Raw genomic sequence first — 15,705 nt, 5'->3', positions numbered from 1 at the left:
ACAATAGACAGAGAAGGAAAGGTAACCCAACATCGTAGGTCACCTCATCTTAAATTCACTGCTAAACAAACACCAATCCAGGCTAATACCTGCAGAAAATTCCATGTCTGGAAAGGCCAGAAGGAGACCTTCCAGCTGCGCATAGGAATAATTAGAAATTCAAGCTTCGAGAAGCTCGACTGACGCTAGATCCACTAGTCTTTGCTGAAGGGGATTCTTTTATCATTGGCCCCTGGAAGGAAAAGGCAAGCTATGCCTACTCTAAAAAGGCAACAACACCATCGCCCAAACCACAACCAGAACAAAATCACCACCACCAGAAGTCTCGGCGGCACTCAAAAAAGAAACGTACACCTTGCACATACAAACAGAGAACCACCAACCGGAACGCCAAGGCAAGAAACCACACAGGCCCAAAACATCAACCCCCAGAACTAACCAGATCCTCAAAGAGCCCACCCTCCAACTAAGGAGTGAGAGGGAAAGTTTCACCCATAACAATAGGGAAAGAGTTGTTACCTTATTGAGCCTGCAGGAGGAGCGATAAATAGACGACCACCACCATACCCATACGACCCTTAGAGATGAGAGCACAGGTAAATTCGCAACCCTCGATGAGCCAAAAAACAACCAGACAACTCTGTGCACCAAACTACTTAACCAGTTTAGCATTGGTGCCATTGATCCTCGAGACAATTGAAATTAGTTACACATAGATGAAGGAGGATGTTTCACACATTCAAACACAGAGTAATTCACTGCAGTGTGATGGAACAACTATATACCTACCCTCCTCCACTTAAACCTTATGCCAAGTGTCATTCGTCACGTGATGCATGGTTCCCATTAATGTCTAACACCCCATCATTGAATAGTTAATATTAAATTTTAAGGCAAATTTTTTTAATATAGAAATATATTTTTTATATAAATTAACCAAATGCTTAGAGGAAATGTGTAAATTTGTGATATTTAAATACAATTTAATTATTTTAAAATATAATGAAAAAAATAAAATAAAATCTTTGAATTTATCTATAAGAATCAGATTTACAAAATACTCCAAAATCTATAAAACCTGGGCCATATTCCTCTCACCCACCAAAAGGGTTAAACAGAACGACAAACAAGGTGATAAAAAAAAAACAACAATAATAATTAAGCCAAAAAACTTGGCAGCTAATATTGGGAATGTTATTAGAATATTTAACAAAGTTAGGTAGCATATGGTTTTCTTGCAACTTGGTGAAACCATTGGTATGATTATTTTATGTAAGACGTGTAGACTCTTGATTTCTTTGGGAAGACTTCTTTGTCACAACCGGATTGCAATAAATAAGAATAATAGCTGTAATGTATGTAGATAGAGTTTCCCCTGATTGGATGGCATGGTATAAAATACATACATGTCTACTCGCCGACAGCACATTTCGGCGATTCACTCATCAGCATACTTGGATTGCTGGCCATATCCGGTTCTCGTCTGATCTCAGGCGCACATATTGAGTAAATTTTACATAGAGACATGAAAGATTCTGCAGCCTCAATTAACTTAAATTTTCAATTACGTCACAGACAGGAGGTCCTGAACATACAATTAGGGCAATAGGCAGTCATTGTTGACTGTAATTATAACATAAAAGGTTCCAAACTGCATGCTCTGAGTTGGGTCAGGGTGAGGCCGCGACAATGGTGTTGGCAGGCGATGTATGGGACGAGGGAAGCCAGGGAACTCGCCCGAGTCATGATCTTGTAAAAGAATCGCTTGAGGCCATATCCCGCATTGACTCAGAACTGGAATGGAAAATCAAAGCCATCACAATGCTCCCCAGTCCCACCGGAATGAATATCTCGCTCTGCAAGGCTGCCAAGGTCGATTCAACTCAGACCCAATTCTTCCTTTTGTGAATCCCCTTTTGATTGATTTGCAGTATAAACAAATTTGCATCGATTGACTAATGCAGGCTGCGATGGAGGCCGAAGCGAAGAGAGCTGCAGAAGCAGAGAAGGCTCAGCACAGATCTGTTTTACAGCTTGAGGAGCTCTATCAAATGTACGACAGCATTGTTAAAAAGTCCGAGAAGCCAGATTTGTCAAGAACCGAAGTCGATATTCAGGGAAATATGAAGCTGGATCTGCAACAGCTTCGCCACGAACTTAGCAAGCTTATACTCTTCGACTTGCCAGACTCTGCACAGAGGCTCTCGACCATTGCTAAACTCGACCTTTCTAATAACAATATGAAGGTAAATTTATTAGCATAGTTGTAGTCTATTTGTGGTAGGATTTGGAGTTTTCTTGTGTCAGGGATCTGTTAAGTTTTCTCCGTCAGAGATTTGTTAAAATTACAGGTCTCAATTGTGAATTTATTACAATGTGCATTAATTTAAATTTGTAGTGATTTTCTAGATTTGACTTGAATTTACTATTGGATTTGTTGGAATCACAAGTTATAGTTTTGAATTCAACAAAATTAGTGCATTAATTTAAATTTGTCACAATTCAGTACCTAGAATTTTTCGAGATGTTGAATCCATGAATCCTGGTTATACAGTTAAAAACTGATGTTAATCCATAAACCATTATAATTTAAATTTGTAGCGATTCTTTAAATCGGAGATAAATTTACCACTAGATTTGTTAGAATCATAAGTTTTAGTTATGAATTCAACACAATTAATGCAGTAATTTAAACGTGTCACAATTCAGTGCTCAGACTTTTTCAAAATATTGAATCCATGAATTTTTACTTTACAGTCAAAAACTGATGTCAAGCAACAACTGATGTTAATCCATAAATCTTTATATACAGTCAAAAGCTGATGTCAAGCAACAAAGATCGAGATTTTACCAATAATTTTTATTTTTAATTTCGAAATTCCAGCTAAAAACTCCAAATACTATAAACATCATAAACAACGCCTTCTTGATTGTATTTATAGAATTTCTTGATTGTATTAATCAGATTTGGCGTATAATATTAATCTCGGTCTGCAGTGTCTGGCTGAATCTCTGACGAGTCTAGTGAATTTGAGAACACTTGACGTCCACTCAAACCAGCTCACATCGCTGCCGCATTCCATGGGACGACTGAAGAAGCTCAAAACCCTCAACATTTCTGGAAACTTCTTTGCCGAATTGCCAGAAAGCATTCAAAATTGCAGGTAAAAGTTGTACTCAAACCCTGGGGTTTTCCGAGAAATTTTGATTTTCTGCAATCTGATAGACTCTATGCTGTTATGGCTAACATATTGGAAATCGAATTGATCAGAGGATTGGAAGAGTTGAATGCCGATTTCAATGACCTAAAGCGGCTGCCTGAAACGCTGGGTGTCAAACTCGTTAATTTGCAGAAGCTCTCTGTTCATTCCAACAAACTCACTTATCTCCCTTGCTCCATCTCATGCCTCATCTCTCTGCGTGTTTTGGACGTCCATATGAACAAGCTCGGATGCCTGCCTGAAGACATCGGCAACCTCGAAAGTCTTCAAATTCTTAATATCAGCTGCAATTTCCACTACTTGAACGCCTTGCCGGATTCGATCTGTGGGCTGACAAGGCTTGACGAGTTAGACGTGAGTTATAACCAGATTAAAACCCTACCCGATTTATTTGGGGATCTGGTGATGTTGACACGGCTAAATCTGGAGGGAAACCCGCTAGTTCTACCACCGCCAGAGATAACCAGAGACGGTATGGAAGCTGTTAAGATCTACATGAGAAATCGGGCCAAGAGTATTGTGCCACCTATCGTCTCAACTAGGGTATACAAGAGTCTGGTGCCACCTATCGTCTCAATGCTGGGATGCAAGGGCCTCTCAAGTCTAGACGTGGTTAAGACCTGCATAGTAAATCAGGCCAGCAAGATTCTAATCCCGAATAACCTCTCAAGTTTTGATTGCAAACTGGCAGCGAAGTCGATATCTTGCACCAGTGGAACTAGTGCCATTATGAAATCTGGCAAATCGATGACACTGTATCAACACATATATGGAGAGGAGCGTCTCTTGTCAAGGGCTCGTAGCCAGTTAGAGGCGGTTACGACCCACAAGAAAAATATGTCCAGCAAGAGTCTTCTCTCTTGTAGCTTCTCGAGTCTGGGACGCAAACTCGCAGGGAAGTGGATATCCTGCAACAGTGGAACCAGCGGGATCGTAACATCTCGCAAATCGATGACGTTGTATGAACACCTTTACCAAAAAGAGGGTTCCTCGTCAAAGGGTTGTTTCTAGCGGAGTCTCTCTAGCCTCACTGTTCCTCGATAGTCACAATTGATATCGTGGCCAGCTTATGATGTGTTGGAAAGCCAATATATTGTCTTCTGGTTCTCTTTTTATTGTACCGATATATTCCCTCCCTCTCTCGATTGCATCAAAGCTCAGTAGGTATTTATAATTAAAACTCAATATTTCTATCTCCATTTGAGATAGACTTGACAGAGAGCTGTCACTGTCGATAGAGAGAGCGTGTCCATTTCTCTGGATTACACTCAAACTCGATCTTTCTATCTCTAAATGTGATCAAGTTAGACCGATCACTGTTGTATATATAAATTTTCGTCCTCAAACGTATATAATATTTTTCATTACGTTAGTTATCTGTATTGTTAATGGGACATGAAGTAGTTCGTGACACGATGTTTTATTAAAATACTTTGTAGTGAAAAGATTTCTGATAGAAGATTATAAACTTATATAAAGAACATTGAGACATGAATGTATTTTATTATTTCCTGTATATATGTAATCTATATTTCAAGGTGATGTGACTCCCTTACCGGCGTTCGTCCACCCCTTCACCTTCAACTCGTGTTCGACGGAGTCCACTACCGCCGTTTGTGTCCACTCCTCCCGTTTATGTCCCATCCCATCAGCATCGAATGCCTCCTTGGTCGACTACCTCACGTACATTAATCACAACGACCCTCCATCGACTGAACGACTACATTCACTCCAAAATTCAAATTCCCCCCTTCTCGATTCCAAACAGTGCCATAGTTCTCCAAACAGTGCCCTGCGACCAGTTCCCGTGGAGCAAACTTGGAGAAAAGGTCGCTTAATAACACCCTGCATCCTGCCATCACCATTTCGCGAATAGTCCTCTAATATAGAGTCCATAAGGTACCTGTAAATTGGAGTTTGAATTTTAATCAGAAGTACCCACTCTCAAATACCTTGTTACGAGTTCATTTAGCTTTATTCGATTTTTTTGGGTTGTCCAAATGTATAAACTACTAACAAGTTCTCCACGAGTTATGTAAAATGAGTATTGCAGTAAACAATACGGCCAGAGCACCACCTAGACTATGTCCTATAACAACAAATTTAGCATTCTTGTGCTCTTCTAGAAATCCACTCAGCTTTCTGCGTATGGCATAATAAGCCAGAGATTTTTACGAGTCTTTTAAGGCATATTCCTGTAGTAATCCAGTGTTGTCATGATCCATATTTACATCTTCCTTCTTGAGCTCCAAATGGGGTTTTAAGATTTGTTCATAGCAATGATCTGCCAAACCCATTGCTTCAAGGAACCCCATGTGAATTTTTCTAATAGAGCGCATTTTGTACCACTGAAGTCTGTGCTCCTGCATCAAATCAAGCAGCTTTGTTCCTTGAAAGAAACCACCACCATCTTAACATCTCTAGTTCATTATAGAATATAAAGCCTTGGGTAGTTTTTTTTCCAGGAAAGTTGTGCATCTATAGAAACATATAACATTACATTCCTACCCAAGTTAAATGACAATTAGATTCAATGATTAGAATTAAGGGATGAAAATCAACCCATGTGAGGTGATTAAATCCTTACAATTTCTGAGTATAAACATAGATTTCTAAGTACATGTCTTTAATGTCTTCATCTTTTTGGCAAACCATTCTTGCATTTTCTTGAGGTTTCATTATGAGGGTCCTCAACTGCTTTGAAGCTGTGAGACACATCTTAACAACTCTCTTTAGTCTGTGGATAATATCTTGTTCAAAATTATCATTTTCGGCTTCTCTATCACCACCATTCTAAGTACATGCATTGAGGCTTTTGCCTTAAACACTATCATTATTCTCAGGCCTCCAATAAAATTAACTCTTGTGATTGCCCTTAGCACTAAAACCAAATCTAGATAGGGCTTCTTCCATGTAAGAATTTATGGTACACATGCTTATAAGGACAATGACAAAGAGAGAAAATAAAGAAGTCATTATTATTAATGTTGCAATGAGATATCTCTCAAACATCCTCACAACATGACTTCTTGTATTTTATAACATCCCCAAGTGGTTAAGGTGATTTAACCACCCAACCCATAGTCATGACAATTAAATTTACATTGGTCAGATGTCCCTCATATAAAGTGAAACAAATATTGATGTCTTCTAACATAAATAATATTGGAGTATTAATACTTCACCCCCCTTAAACCCTTCTCAATGCAAAAGTTCAAAAAATTGCAACTCAAGATTGTTACAAAGAAGAATTACAAGACTACAAAATATTTTAATATGAAGGTTACATCTGATTAAGCGACCATCTAATGAGACACCTCGATCATAGTTCTTTTTACCGGCGAGACCCAGCTTGGCAAAACAAGGTCTGGAACCTTCTGCGAGCGTTTTGATGCATCAAATGATGTTTTTTGGGGGTAAAACTTTGTCACCTTAGCGCAACACCTTTTCATGCAATTCTACACATGAAGACCTTTCCAAAGGTGCAAGAAGCGTGTCAATTGGAGTCTGTATGCAAAATTTATGTCAATCAAAATTTGACCTTCCTGTTTTCACACCTATAGCTCGGGAGGATGTGGATTCAACCCCCATTATTTATGGAAAAGGGGTTGGCCACATGTTTGTGTTGTAAAATATTCTAGAATATTTTATTTTGTAACTCTAGTTAAGAGTTGATGTAGTCAAAATTAACCACAAGTATGCTATCGGGCTATGTTATAACCGAGCCAGAGAATTTTGTTCTATAGCTGAGCAAAGATATCTAGGAGAGATAGGAGGTAGAGCACACAGAGAGGATTTGTTCACTGTAGCAGCCCACGGGCCATAGTCATTACTTCTTTGTACCTGTGACCATATTTCCAGACAGTGAAAGAGAGTGAAAGACAGTGTGCATGTGCTTATTTTTTCGTTCTCTATTTTTTTGCATAATTTCCATTCACATGCATGCAATAATTATAGTTAAACCCACAAATCTTAAATTTTAATAAATTGTAATAGTGTAGAATTTTCATAGTTTTAATATAATATTATTAGATCTGTTGTGATGAACTATCCAGTGGAATATCCATGACAATTTACGAATCAAACTTGTTGCACCCCTTATTTGGATAACTGATCAGAAATCGTGTTTCTCTCCCTGTAAATGTGTGAACATACAATGTCATCAAAATGGCTTCTTATCATATGAGTCTCCTCCAATAAGTTTTTTAAGAGTGTGTGTGTGATAGTGAGTTGTCTGATTGAACCAGTCAATGACAATTTTTGAGTCTCTAAAAACTTGTAGTTTTCCACATCCCTTCTCTAGCGTGAACAATAGGAGTAATTTCAAACTTAATAACTCAAAAAAGTTATTTGTACCTAACCCAAAGCCAATACTCATTTTGAAATAATGATTTTCGCTCAAGTACAGAATGGCTCCTCCTCCACTGCTATTTTCATTTGTAGCACCATTGAAGTACGCCCAAGGCTTTGAATGATCAATGTCCTCAACCATAATTACTCGAATTGAACCAGTGGATGGATCTTCAGGGATAAGATCATATATGGCAAGTAGGAAAGCTCCTAGTTTTTCTGGGTTGAACAAATTCTCTCTGAAAATATTCTTGTTCGTGCATATCCAACTTCTGAGTAAATAAGACTCGACATATTCATAACTTTTTGGATTTGGGCTCCTGGCACCATTCTTTCCATGCATTGTCTACCGATCCTCCTCTCCATCTATATTTGATACCTAGTGATTGATAAACCAGATTCCAAATACACGTTATTGTTGGACATGATATGAATACATGTGTTGTCTCTTCGACACTTCGACATAATACACACCATGAAGGTCCCTGAATAGCCCTTTTCTTTAAGTTTTCCGTAGTAGGAATTTTGTTAGTGAGAATACACCATAATAATAGTCTAGTTTTTGGGGGACTTTTTAACTTCCAGATATTATTCCACCACTAACACTTTACTTCAGGTTCCTTATATTTATATGCAATGAGATATCCCTCTTTGGGATTGTATATACCTCTTTTGGAGTGGACCCATATCAATTCATCATCCATGTCAGTGATTCATACATGTGAGTTGGATAATGCAATTGTATATTCCTTCCAACTTTGTTGCCATTGTTATGGTATATTTAGATCATGAGTTATCTTCCAGCCCTACCCCCAAATGGATGTAGCTTCTAGATTTGATATCTGATTAATTGTTTTTATCCCTTGCCTATTTAGATAATTTATGAGTTCGAGCAGGAGAGCATACCTTTCATCACTGCCAGACCAAGGATCAATTCCTATCAAGGCTTGTTCCCCTAATCTAATTCTCCATGCCAATCCAAATTCAATAATTTTAAATGAGGCCAACACCACTTTCCAAATGTTGGATACATTAGATTTATATTTGTTTTGAAGTCTAACCCAATCAATAAGAGATAGAGGATAGATTTACTTCCTTACAACAATCTCTGTCCATAAATTGTTTGTCGTTATCAACCTCCAACCCACCTTTGTAGCCAAAGCCCTTGAAAAAGTATACAAATCCTTGATGCCCCATCCACCCCACCTTTTTGGCAGAGAAATGCATTCCCATTTAATCCAAGCAAATACCCTGCCTTCTTTTTCCCCATGCCATAGATATCCACATCATTTCTTCTCTATTATGTTTAAAATGCCTTTCAAAATCCAGGCAAGAGCCATCCAAAAAATTAGTATTGCTTCCAACATAGATTTGATCAAAACCAGTCTTCCTTCCAGGGATAGCCACCTATGACACCATAAATTAAGCTTTTTAGCTATCTTTTCTATCAACCACATCCAGTCCATCTTCTTGTAATCATTAGGATTAAGCATAAAACCCAATTTTTTTATACCTTCCTCTATATCAATCAACTAAAAATGATATTTGTCCCCGATGAATGAAATTTCATCTATCGAACAACCAACATATGTAATGATTGATTTAAGCGGATTTTTTTCCATGCCGATTGGAGTTTTTAAATAACTGAGTAATTTGATATAGTGTAGTAGCATCATTCCTTGGTCCATCAAGAAAAATCAGGACATCATATACAAATAGAAGATGTGTCAGTGATAGATTCCTCGTGATACATGTTCCCTTGAATAAATCTCTAGATTTTGCATTTGATATGATTCTACTGACACCCTGCATCACAAGAAAGAACAATAATGGGGAGAGAGGAAATCTCTGTCTCAGTCCTCTTTCTACATGAAAAAAGTTAGTGGCAACACCATTCACCAAAATAACAAAGGAAGCACATGTGATGCAACACATAACCCTGTTTATAAAATTGATGTGAAAACCCAAATGTGTGAGTAACATCTTGATATAAATCCAGCTATCTTTATCATATGCTTTGGTCACATCAATCTTTAGTATCATGCCCTTTAGTTTCCTTATCTTTAGGCTATGCATTGCTTCCTGTGCAACAGTTTCTATATCTTCATGAATCTAGCAATTGTCCAAGAACACAAACTACTCTTTTGAGATATGGTTAGATAGAATTGGTCTCAACCTATTGGCAATTATTTTTGCAATAATCTTATATATGCAGTGCACAATGAGATAGGCCTATAATCATCAAAAGTATGAGGATTTTCTACTTTCAGTATAAGTTCTATGAATGTGGAGTTGAAAGCATCATACATTTTACCCGAGGTTCTACATTCTTCCACTACCTTCAGAATATCACTTCCAATCAGGTCATAAAATTCCAGGAAGAATTCAACTGGTCAACCATATGGCTCAAGACTTTTATCTTTCTTGAACCAATAGTTCATTATTAACATCTTCATCTACATATTGGGGAAAGAGAGATGCAATCTGAATGATTTTAGGGAGAGAGCTGTCATGGTGTGCCTAAAATACAGATTGAAAATACTTCCCCCCCATGATCATTCGATAGTTCCAAAATGGTATTGATGACCCTTCTTCCCTTGGCATATATTTGGAAAAAAATTGTATTGTCATCCCCAGCTTGAAGCCATATGGCCCAGCTTTGAAGCCTCCAAGTCTCCTCCCTATCCCTGAGCAATTTGTTCTTTTTTAATTCTAGCTGAATAAGCCACATTTTGGATTCATTACTATCATACCCTCCTCCACCAGGCATCTCCAGTTGCTTGATTTCCTCTGCAATTCTATTAAGGTCTTCCTCATATTTCTTTCTCTTATGATTCACCCATTCCATCATTTTTTGTTTGATCATCTTCAAATTTTCTTTAAAACATCTCACTATAGAGCCCCATTCGTGAGCTTCCACATGTCTCTAGTGGTTCCTAACTATTTGAATAAAATCTTGCTCCTTCAACAATGTAGCGTTGAACTTAAAACGGTATTTTTGTTTCCTAAACTAGCCAACCAGCTCCAAGTAGATAGGGAAGTGATCAGATACTCCCTGATTCCCTACCCATTTCTTGAAGAGCAATATGTTTCCCTAAAAAGAATTGCTCATCAGAAACTCATCGATTCTTCTAGTAATCGCGTGATCTCCTGTCCTATGGTTTCTCCAGGTAAGCATGAGCTTTGTTAATCTAGTGTTGACGATATGATTTTTTTCAATCCAATAAGATAAAAAATCAGATAGTAGATCCTACTGAGAGTGATTCCCCAAGTCTATGACAATCCCAAAGAGAAGTTCATTTCCCCACCAATCACTAGGTTTGTCATCTGCATAAAGGTTTTTTTCATTAATCTATTCCAAAATACCACCCTCTCCACACACGGCCCTTAGAAATTAATTAATCTGATCTTCACTCCAAATTCTTCAGAAAAAATGTCAACAACTAATAATCCTTAACTACCCCAAGTACTCAGTATCTTCACAATTCTATGATTTATCCCTATGGCCAGACCACCTGATCTCCCTTTGGAATCTAATGCAAGAAATTCCCAATTGTTAATCATCCCTCTTAGCACATTTTCAACTTCCATACTAACACCTAAAGTCTCCTGTAAGATCACATCAAGTCGGTCCCCTAGTAACAATTGTTTTAAGGCTAGTTTTTTAGGTTGACTAACCAAACCACTATAATTGAAAGATAGAACCTTCATTTTTTAACATGGGCCTGGTCTTGTTGTGCTATAAGGACCCTGTCTCAAGGAATTTGGTGACCAACAAAAGTATCTTGACTAAACTAACAAATAGCTTTGGAGATATGAGATTGTCTACCCCAAGGGATTTTGTGAAGCTTGGATGGTGATAACTGGCATAAACCACCTTTAGAATCCTTTAGAGCATTTTCTTATGACAGGACTTTTGAACTAGATCTAAAATTATGTTAGGGCGATCTATACGAACCAATTGATGTATCATCGGGTATCAATATGGATGGGCTGGTAGAAGGACAACATACAGTAACTAGTTCAATCAGAAAATGAATAACCACGACATGTGACAAAGATAACCTTCCTATCATGACGTTGACTATGCTCGACACACCAACATGTCAAGGGGATCTCTCCAGTAAGAAGTACCACTTAGACCTTAGATATTTTGGTGTAGGAGTCCCAACAGTGGGTCATAAGGTAATGCCTTGACCACGGTGTTGCATAGAAGTAAGTAGAATAACTCTGTAAGCAGCAAGGGTGTGACTGATGCAGTGAGCCAAGGAATATGTATGAGAGGTTCCAACACTTCAAAGGGGGAACGAGGTGAAGGTGAGTTCCAAATTGAAAGGGATCAGTCCCAACTCGATTAGGAACACACAACACAAAGGAAATGCACATCTTTTGGTGGAGTAGTCCACTCAGAGGTGGCAGTCACATCATACAAGGTAAGGTAACACATACAAAACCCACGGATCAGTTTGGGACAAGTGTAACGGTTGTTATAAAAAGGTTCACATGAAAGGTCTGTTTGATGTCCGACAGAGTAGTCAACACGGAAGATGACAGCATTAACAACATATTGCAACACATTAACAACAAGATTCATATAATTGCATGTGAATCAATTCATACACAAGTACGTAAGTTAAAAAACACATATCATTAAAGCAACCAGAGCAGCCCAACTACAATAACAAGATATGCATGAAAATGTGCTAGCTCTTATTATATAAATAAGTGTAAGTCACAATTATATAATACATCCATGTAAACCTGCTAGCCCCAATAGTGAAATGTTACAGCCACATCCTCCTGCTCGTCCAAAGAGATGTACTAGCTCCGTGTAGTGGAGAAGCTAACGTGCGTTACAATATTGTCCAAGCCTTCTTCAAAATTGTCTAAGTAGAAGCTTGGCTGACCAAAAGCCTATAAAATGAGTTATGAGGGACCATTTATAGCAAAGGGTGGGGTGACCCTTGACATTACCCGTTGTGACAGTTCAACTACCCTCATGACTCTTCACCTACTCTATGGTTGTTACATCCAACTGTTGACACTCCACTTACATTTGACATGACTCAACATTACAATGCACATGTACTCATGTGAGACAAAATTGCTTGAGCAAGCCTTGCAAGACATTAGTGACACACGGTCTGTTGTGGTGAGACCAACTCTTTGACATGCTTGTGATGGTGAAGCTAATGAGTTTATGCCAAGCTTGGTCATCCGTGATGGTGTGCATGTACCTCATGGTGACATCTTGCTGAAGCAAACTCTTGCCTCGGTTAAAACCAGTGCATTGGTTTGGCCCCTTCATCCAACTCATCTGCTAACATGCACATGGTCTTCTTGGGTATGGTTGAACCGACAACATACTAATGCATAATGTCTGTGCTGATCTTCAAGTGTTTGCTGGTGGTCATGCGCATCAACTTGGAAAAGTGCATGTTCAACCCCTGTTGGACTTGCTTCTTATTTTCGCCTTGGTGAGTGTGTTGAATGGGTTGGATTGCATGCATGTGCTCAACGATATGCATGCTACCAAATTCTTTGCATGCGATCAACAACACTTCTCACCATGTCTCCTTTGTGTCAGTTGCTCGGATGGATCCTTAACTTATACAGGCGCAGTTTCCTTTATGAGTGCATGTTGCGCCAACTACTATTCCTATTTTTGTTGCAACTCATTCATCTGTCTATGCAACTTCATGTTCTTCCTGAGTTGCTGCATCAGCACATGCAACTCCTTCTTTGTTCCATCTTCTACCTTAAACCGATCTTCATGTCGCGCCATCACTTCATAGCTTGAGTCTCCCAAGTTGCTTTCATGATCAGTGGATCTGCTTGATCTTGCAACTTTATTCTGCCTTTGTGTTGTCAACAACCTTCCTCTTGCATTTGCTGCATTTGGTATGCTACCGTCAACTATTGTTCATGATGCTGCCACTTGATTTCCTTATCTACGAACAACTTGATGTCTTTATGGGTAGGCAAGTCCATGGACACTTGATCGACTACATCCCTAAGTGTGCTCTGAACAATGTCTTTGTCTCTGATCTCCTAGAAATCATTGTACCTATATTTTTAAGTGGTAGATGAACACCTAGGATACCTGAAGACATGGAAACACTCACGGCAAGCAATTTGTTAGTCAAAAGCAAAAATGAACACGAGAACTAACTTGCAACATAACTAGGTGCATGATCATGAAGGTTGTGCAATTTTGGTTGGGAGGTCGGGAGACTGACTACCAAGACTGCACAAGGCACATTCTTGGCTGCTGGGAGACTGAATGATTGTTGGAACTATGCAATGCACAGTCCAATATAGCTATTGACTGTTGGGATTGTGTAATGGGCAATTCCAGCTTGGAAGGACTACTGGCCTAGGGATAGATTTGCGTAATTTCTTGGGCCAAGCAACCACTATCCTCTAGAAATGAGCACAATAATCCTGGAGTCTAGTGATGGGTAGGAATGTGCAAATCTGGAGAGGAAGGCGAGCCTTCCTTACCCAGATTGCGCAATGCAACCTTGGTGAAGGTAGAACCTGGGCTAAGGTTGGGCTGACTCACCGACGGGCAACTGAAAGCAAGTAAGTAAATGAATGTATGGCGACACTAAGTGATAGCAAAAGTGATTAAAAATGGATGCAAAACATGAATAAAAGGTTCAAAAAATATATCAACATGCATGTGGGTGAGGCAGTTCGCCGATTGGGCAAACGTCTGTGCAAAACAGTTTCATGCATGCGATAGCAATGAGATAGCAACGAAAAATGAAACAGAGCTAGGACAAGATGTTATACATGTGAATCATTGCAAGAATTCAAAGAAATCAAGAAAACAATAATCCCACAAGTGAAAACACAAAAAGCAACAGAAATGTAGCATAAGGCATGGGAAGCGGGCTTACCCCAAAACAGCTGAGCTGAATGTCCCGACTGCTCCTATATGTGATGTGGGATGTAAAAGCTGCATGGTTGATGTGTGGAATGAGCTCTGCAAAGTCTGGTTGCTTAGTTTTGATAACATCGAGGTTGTGACGTACATGCCACGAATCTAGAGGAAGTGACACTTGGTGGGAGGTTTCAGAATTGGGCCTTGCATGTAACCTCCAACTGCTTAAACACAGATACTTGAAATAAGGGATACATTTTCATGCTACCTTGGGAGAATTAGTCCATGCATGCAAGTCTATTTTTCTTAGTCCTGGAGGGAACCAGTCATCTCAGATGCACATGCAAGAGACTACTTGATTGTTGGAGAAAAATGTGCATTTCGGGCTGGAAGTTGGGCTGCTTGCCTATGATATTTACACAATTTCTGGGCAGAGCAGCTGAGTGCTGCCCTGATTTACACAAATTCTGGGTTGAACATCGTGCTGCTGGGAAAATTTTTGCAAATCCTGTTGGGAGGGTTGACTGGCAAGATTGTGAAATCCTAGAGCCCAACAGGATGTCAGAGAGGATTACGCAATTCCTGGAAGGAAGGTTGGTTGCCCTCTAGAAATGCACAATTTCCAAGGGGAATCTTCTCATCTTGCATCTAGACCAAGTCCAGGTGAGCAACCAACGAGGTATTGGATCAACTGTGATCGACAAGCTGCCTTTGTCTGAGGAAAACACTAAAGCTTGAGTACTTGACGAAGCAAGAAAAAGTGTTGCGTAAGGTTGGTAGGGAGGCTCCAAAATAGGCTAAGGAAAAATTTTGGAGGGAGGTTGTAGCCGCTACAACAGTTGGCGACACATTGGTATAACTCTAGCTCTCTGCATAGACCTTGCTCATGAAAAGCAAGTCTAACACCTCCGGAAGTATTTTTCAGTTCTTAGCTCATCTTAGTTTCACACACATTCCATGCCCTTGGTTGATTGACACACATTCCAAGCCAGAGAAACACAAGTGTTTCGATTTGGGTTGAGGGGTATATAGGTGCACAAGCAATATAGTCATTAGAGTCTTAGTTTCATCTTTGGTGTTGCTCCACTACCAGCAGGCCTAGACAGTACGCCGCTGGAGTCACATAGGAACACAAGCATGGCTCCGTTGCTAGCGAGCCTGGTCATTACCTTGATGGAGTTACTTGCATCACCTCCCTATGTAGGAAGCTTTCTCTTATTTCACCTTATCCATTTTTCATTTTGA

General features: G+C 39.2%; 1 protein-coding gene across 1 annotated transcript; it reads left to right on the top strand.

Moving 5' to 3' along the window:
• The first annotated feature begins 1,418 nt into the window (after positions 1–1,418).
• On the top strand, positions 1,419–4,586 carry LOC149241264 (uncharacterized). Its single transcript, XM_089367482.1, has 4 exons — positions 1,419–1,872; positions 1,965–2,246; positions 2,998–3,164; positions 3,272–4,586. Exons 1-4 carry the CDS (start codon positions 1,690–1,692, stop codon positions 4,230–4,232), a joined length of 1,593 nt encoding a protein of 530 aa, XP_089223608.1. The 5' UTR covers positions 1,419–1,689; the 3' UTR covers positions 4,233–4,586.
• The last annotated feature ends 11,119 nt before the right edge of the window (positions 4,587–15,705 follow it).

This window comes from Pinus tabuliformis, chromosome 8, assembly GCF_031772625.1.
Source record: "Pinus tabuliformis cultivar Carrire ecotype Pingquan chromosome 8, CPIR1, whole genome shotgun sequence".
Classification (NCBI taxonomy): domain Eukaryota; kingdom Viridiplantae; phylum Streptophyta; class Pinopsida; order Pinales; family Pinaceae; genus Pinus; species Pinus tabuliformis.
This window is presented reverse-complemented; position numbering and strand designations above follow the sequence as displayed.